This window comes from Carlito syrichta, unplaced genomic scaffold, assembly GCF_000164805.1.
Source record: "Carlito syrichta isolate Samal-C Ts95f unplaced genomic scaffold, Tarsius_syrichta-2.0.1 Scaffold302384, whole genome shotgun sequence".
In the NCBI taxonomy this organism is placed as follows: domain Eukaryota; kingdom Metazoa; phylum Chordata; class Mammalia; order Primates; family Tarsiidae; genus Carlito; species Carlito syrichta.
Window position 1 is genome coordinate 387,789 of NW_007246480.1, and position 5,570 is coordinate 393,358.

Consider the following 5,570-nt stretch of genomic DNA (forward strand, 5'->3'; position numbering starts at 1 on the left):
GCACGCCCTGTAATTCCAGCTACTTGGAAGGCTGAGGCGGAAGGATCGCTGGAGCCCAGCAGGTTGAGGCTGCGGTGGCTGGAAGTGGCCACTGCACTCCAGTCTGGGCGACAGAGTGAGACTCAAACTCAAAAAAAAAAAAAAAATATGAGTAATAAAGCTGCTTTCTTTTGGTAGCCTTTTTAATGTTAGCTTTTTCCCTAAGGCTGGCTTACTCATATTCACGATTATTTATTTAAGTGACCCTAATGTCCTGTTTTGTGGTTTGTATGATGCAGTTCACACTCTTGAGTAGAATTGACTATAACCTGCTATAAGCGACTCGCTTACCTGATTCTTTACTAGTTCTCAGCTAGAAGTTCTCACCAGCCTCATGATATAGAAAATGAGTCGTGTTTTTCCCTTTTATTGTAGACAACAGATAAAGAAGTCCCAGGGTTGGTACTAATGCAAGATTTGGCTTTCCTGAGTGGATTTCCACCGACATTTAAGGAAACAAATCAACTGAAGACAAAATTGCCTGAAACTCTTTCTTCTAAAATCAAACTGGTAAGAACATAGAAAATAGAGCAGTCTGCCTGACACGTGTCATTTCGTGTGTGACCCTTCTCTTGGGCCTGTTTTCTCAAAGTGTAGCTGGTGATAAGAAGCAAAGACAAAGCCTGTTCTACCACAACAGGATGTCACTGGGGAGCTTTTATTTGTAGAAGAACCTCACCCTTACTGTTACTAATTTGCCCAGAACGTGAATAGTCCTGCTTGGATGGCTTGTTTCCCAGGTAGAGCAGGATTCGTTTGTTTAGTAAAAGGGCTCCTGCAACGTGCCAGGGTCAGGAGTCCTTACAGCTTCTAGGGATGCTGTGGTGTCAGGGAGGGGAGCAAGAGGGAGAGCTGAGGGGAAATCGTAAACACAGTAAACACAGCACTCCCCATGCATGTGCTTCTGGTGTTTGGCACGTTGAGGGGTGAGAAGCCACTCACGGAGCTGATGGAGACAGGAATGGATTGCGAGTCTGTACTTAGCCGGGCTCAGTGGCTCAGCCTGTAATCCCGTGCCTTTGGGAGGCTGAGGTGAATGGATTGCCTGAGCCCGCGGGTTTGAGACCCAGTCGCCTGCGCAGTGAGACCTCATCTCTACAATAAATCAAAAAAATCAGCCGGGCGTAGTAGCTCATGCCTGTAATTCCGGCTACTCAGAAGTCTGAGGCGGAAGGATCGCTGGAGCCCAGCAGGTCGAGGCCGCGGTGGCCGGGAGTGGCCGCTGCACTCCAGTCTGGGCAACAGAGTGAGACTCCAACTAGAAAAAAAAAAAAAAGAGAGTCTGTACTTACTAACTCTTCAGGCTTGACTGTTGATGCTGTGTGCCAAGGTGGCCCTTGGAGGCTGGCCAGGGATGTGCCTTCTCCCCAACACTTGTATCTTTAGAATCATTTGCCTGATTGATTTAGGAGACAGTCCACATGGGTGTACATCTCATGTCAGGGCACCTGCTGCTCACTGAGAAACATTCCAGGTTAAGTGGGAGAACGCAGAGTAGAGTGTAGGACCCTGAATGTGTTGGGCTCTGGTCTTGATTTTATAAAGATGCTCTTTGTGTTCTGCCACTGAGCTTGGCTTACCTGATTCCTTTAGCAGTTTGGAGGGTGAAAGGGTGGAGATGGGCAGTGTTGGTGAGCTGTGACGATGCAGGTTCTTACTCAATTTCCATCTTCACCGTGTTTTTTTTTTTTGAATTGGAGTCTCACTCTGTCACCCAGGCTAGAGTGCAGTGGCATGCTCAGGGCCACCCCACAGTCTGTCTGCCGGGCTCAGGCTTCCAAGTAGCTGGAACTGTAGGCACTTGCCACCACAGCCAGGTAATTTTTTGACTTATTGTAGAGATGAGGTCTTGCCAAGTTGCCCGGGCTGGTCTCAAACCCATGGGCTCAGGCAGTCCTCTCACCTCTGCCTCCCAAAGTGCTAGGATTATTGGCATGAGCCACCGTGTCTGGCCTTCACTGTGTTTTTTTTTTTGTTGTTGAGTCGGAGTGTCACTCTGTCACCCAAGCTGGAGAGCAGTGGCATGCTTTTGGCCACTGCAGCCCCGACCTGTTGGGCTCAGGTGATCCTTCCACCTCAGGTGATCCTTCCACCTCAGCCTTCCAAGTAGTTAGAACTACAGGCACACGCCACCATGCCTGGCTTATTTATTTATTTATTTATTGTAGAGATGAAGTCTCACCAGGTTGCCCAGGCTGGTCTAGAACCTGCGGGCTCAGGCGGTTCTCTCACCTTGGCCTCCCACAGTGCTGGAATTACAGGCATGCGCCACCGTGCCTAATCTCACTGTGTTTTTATACCCAATCTGCCAGCGTTCCTTTTAGCTTGTTTCTTTTTTGCATAAGTATTTCACCATTTTATGTTCCATGGTATTATCCTTGTATTACAATGGTAATGTGGATGACCATTTATGAATTTGGGGTTTTTTTCGAGTTTTACTTTGCTGTTCAGGCTGGAGTGCAGTGGCCACCTTGACGTGCTGGGCTCAGGCGATCCTTCCACCTCAGTCTTTTGAGTAGTTGGCACTACAGACATGTGCCACCGTGTCTGGCTAATTTTTTTATTTTTGTAGAGATGAGGTCTCGCTATGTTGCCCAGGCTGGTCTCGGCCTCCTGGCAGAGGCAATTCTCTTGTCTTGGCCCCCCAGAGTGCAGGGATTGCAGGCATGAGCCACCATGCCCAGCCTCCAGCCAATGTTTATTTGGCTTCTTAGCTTTCTAGCTGTTAGTTGCAGAATTAAAGCCACATGTGCATCTGGACCTTTGTTTTTCTTTTTCTTTTTGTTTTTTTTTTTTGAGTCAGTCTTACTCTGTTATCCAGGCTGGAGTGCAGTGGCATGCTCACAGCCACCACATCCTCAACCTGATGGACTCAGGCAATCCTTCTGCCTCAGCCTTCCAAGTAACTGGAACTACAGGCTCACACTACCGCATCCAGCTAAATTTTTTATTTATTGTGGAAATGAGGGCACACCAATTTCCCAGGCTGGTCTCGAACTCCTGACATCAGGCAATCCTCTTGCCTCTGCCTCCCAAAGTACTGGGATTACAGGTGGGAGCCACCGTGCCCGACTTGCATCTGGACTTTTGACTGTCAGCTCAACTTGCTTATGTACAAAGAATGACATTCTTGATTCTATTTATATAATCACAACTGTCATAAAAATTTAACGGGCAGAGGTGTATTCCTCTTGTTTATTTTTCATACTGGTTTGAGTGTCCCACATCTTTGGCCTGACGCAGCTGCTTGTGGTGCCGTCTGTGGTGGTGCCTCTGCTGGCGAGTGGGCCACCAGGGAATGCCAGTGCTGAGGAGTGGGTAGGCCTCCAGCAGACTGTTTCTGGATGGCATGGTGTGGCATATGCAGGTGAGGTGGGGTGGGTAGTGACTTTGAATTGGACAAAGGACACTGGCAGGTTCTGTGCATGACAGTACCCATATCCACAGTTCCTTTACCTGGTTGGAATTCACTTGGATTTCCAGGCGTGTCTTTGTGGAGACCAGCACCACTCAGTGTGCCAACCTTGTTAGCCATGACATTCTGCGAAGGTTGCTTTCATGATCACAGTTCCCAAGTGGCTAGATTCAGAGTCTGGGACTTGGGACCTTTGGAGCCTGGAAAGATGAGGAGAGGACTAGGAGAAGGAGCGGGTTGGCCTCTGAGCCCACCCACACAGCCTCCCTCTCCTTAGGCCCCACCTCCCGACTTGACAAGAGTACTCGGAGCGTTATGTTGCCAGTCCATTTGGGAAGCAAGCATGTATTCTTTTTTTTTTTTTTTTTTTGAGTTGGAGTCTCACTCTGTCGCCTAGGCTGGAGTGCAGTGTCACTCTCTTGGCCACCGCAGTCTTGACGCTGGGCTCAGGCGATCCTTCTACCTCAGCCTTCCAAGTAGCTAGAACTACAGGCATGTGCCACCACACCTGGCTAATTTTTCCTGATTTATTGTGGAGACAAGGTCTCTCCATGTTGTTCAGGCTGGTCTCAAACCCATGGGTTCAGGCAAACCCTCACCTTGACCTGCCAAAGTGCTGGGATTACAGGCTTGAGCTACCACGCCCAGACTAACATTAACTGGTTTTTTGTTTTTTTTGAGTTGGAGTCTCACTCTGTCGCCTAGGCTGGAGTGCAGTGTCACTCTCTTGGCCACCGCAGTCTTGACGCTGGGCTCAGGCGATCCTTCTACCTCAGCCTTCCAAGTAGCTAGAACTACAGGCATGTGCCACCACACCTGGCTAATTTTTCCTGATTTATTGTGGAGACAAGGTCTCTCCATGTTGTTCAGGCTGGTCTCAAACCCATGGGTTCAGGCAAACCCTCACCTTGACCTGCCAAAGTGCTGGGATTACAGGCTTGAGCTACCACGCCCAGACTAACATTAACTGGTTTTTTGTTTTTTTTGAGTTGGAGTCTCACTCTGTCGCCTAGGCTGGAGTGCAGTGTCACTCTCTTGGCCACCGCAGTCTTGACGCTGGGCTCAGGCGATCCTTCTACCTCAGCCTTCCAAGTAGCTAGAACTACAGGCATGTGCCACCACACCTGGCTAATTTTTCCTGATTTATTGTGGAGACAAGGTCTCTCCATGTTGTTCAGGCTGGTCTCAAACCCATGGGTTCAGGCAAACCCTCACCTTGACCTGCCAAAGTGCTGGGATTACAGGCTTGAGCTACCACGCCCAGACTAACATTAACTGGTTTTTTGTTTTTTTTGAGTTGGAGTCTCACTCTGTCGCCTAGGCTGGAGTGCAGTGTCACTCTCTTGGCCACCGCAGTCTTGACGCTGGGCTCAGGCGATCCTTCTACCTCAGCCTTCCAAGTAGCTAGAACTACAGGCATGTGCCACCACACCTGGCTAATTTTTCCTGATTTATTGTGGAGACAAGGTCTCTCCATGTTGTTCAGGCTGGTCTCAAACCCATGGGTTCAGGCAAACCCTCACCTTGACCTGCCAAAGTGCTGGGATTACAGGCTTGAGCTACCACGCCCAGACTAACATTAACTGGTTTTTTGTTTTTTTTGAGTTGGAGTCTCACTCTGTCGCCTAGGCTGGAGTGCAGTGTCACTCTCTTGGCCACCGCAGTCTTGACGCTGGGCTCAGGCGATCCTTCTACCTCAGCCTTCCAAGTAGCTAGAACTACAGGCATGTGCCACCACACCTGGCTAATTTTTCCTGATTTATTGTGGAGACAAGGTCTCTCCATGTTGTTCAGGCTGGTCTCGAACCCCTGAGCTCAGGCAGTCCTCTTGCCTCCACCTTCCAAAGTGCTGGGATTACAGGTTTGAGCCGCTGTGCCTGGCTTGGAAACAAGCATTTATTAAGTGCTTCCCATGTGCCAGGGGCTGTGTTAGGGATCCCTGAGTGGATGAAAGCCTTTGGGTTGTTTTGGGTATGACCAGTTCCGAGTAAGAGTTGACCTGAAGTACTGGCACTGGGACATGCTTGGGGCAAGGCAGGTTTGGCACTGCAGAGGCCTTTTTTTATTTTTTTTGAGTTGGAGTCTCACTCTGTCGCCCAGACTGGAGTGCAGTGGC

At 49.4% G+C, this 5,570-nt stretch overlaps 1 protein-coding gene across 1 annotated transcript in view; it reads left to right on the top strand.

Moving 5' to 3' along the window:
* The window catches only part of GNPTAB (N-acetylglucosamine-1-phosphate transferase alpha and beta subunits), a 69,515-nt gene that overhangs the window by 22,679 nt on the left and 41,266 nt on the right, over positions 1-5,570 (top strand). The window contains exon 6 of the mRNA XM_008056505.2: positions 415-549. Coding sequence (XP_008054696.2) covers positions 415-549 — 135 coding nt within the window. The remainder of the gene's footprint in view (positions 1-414; positions 550-5,570) is intronic.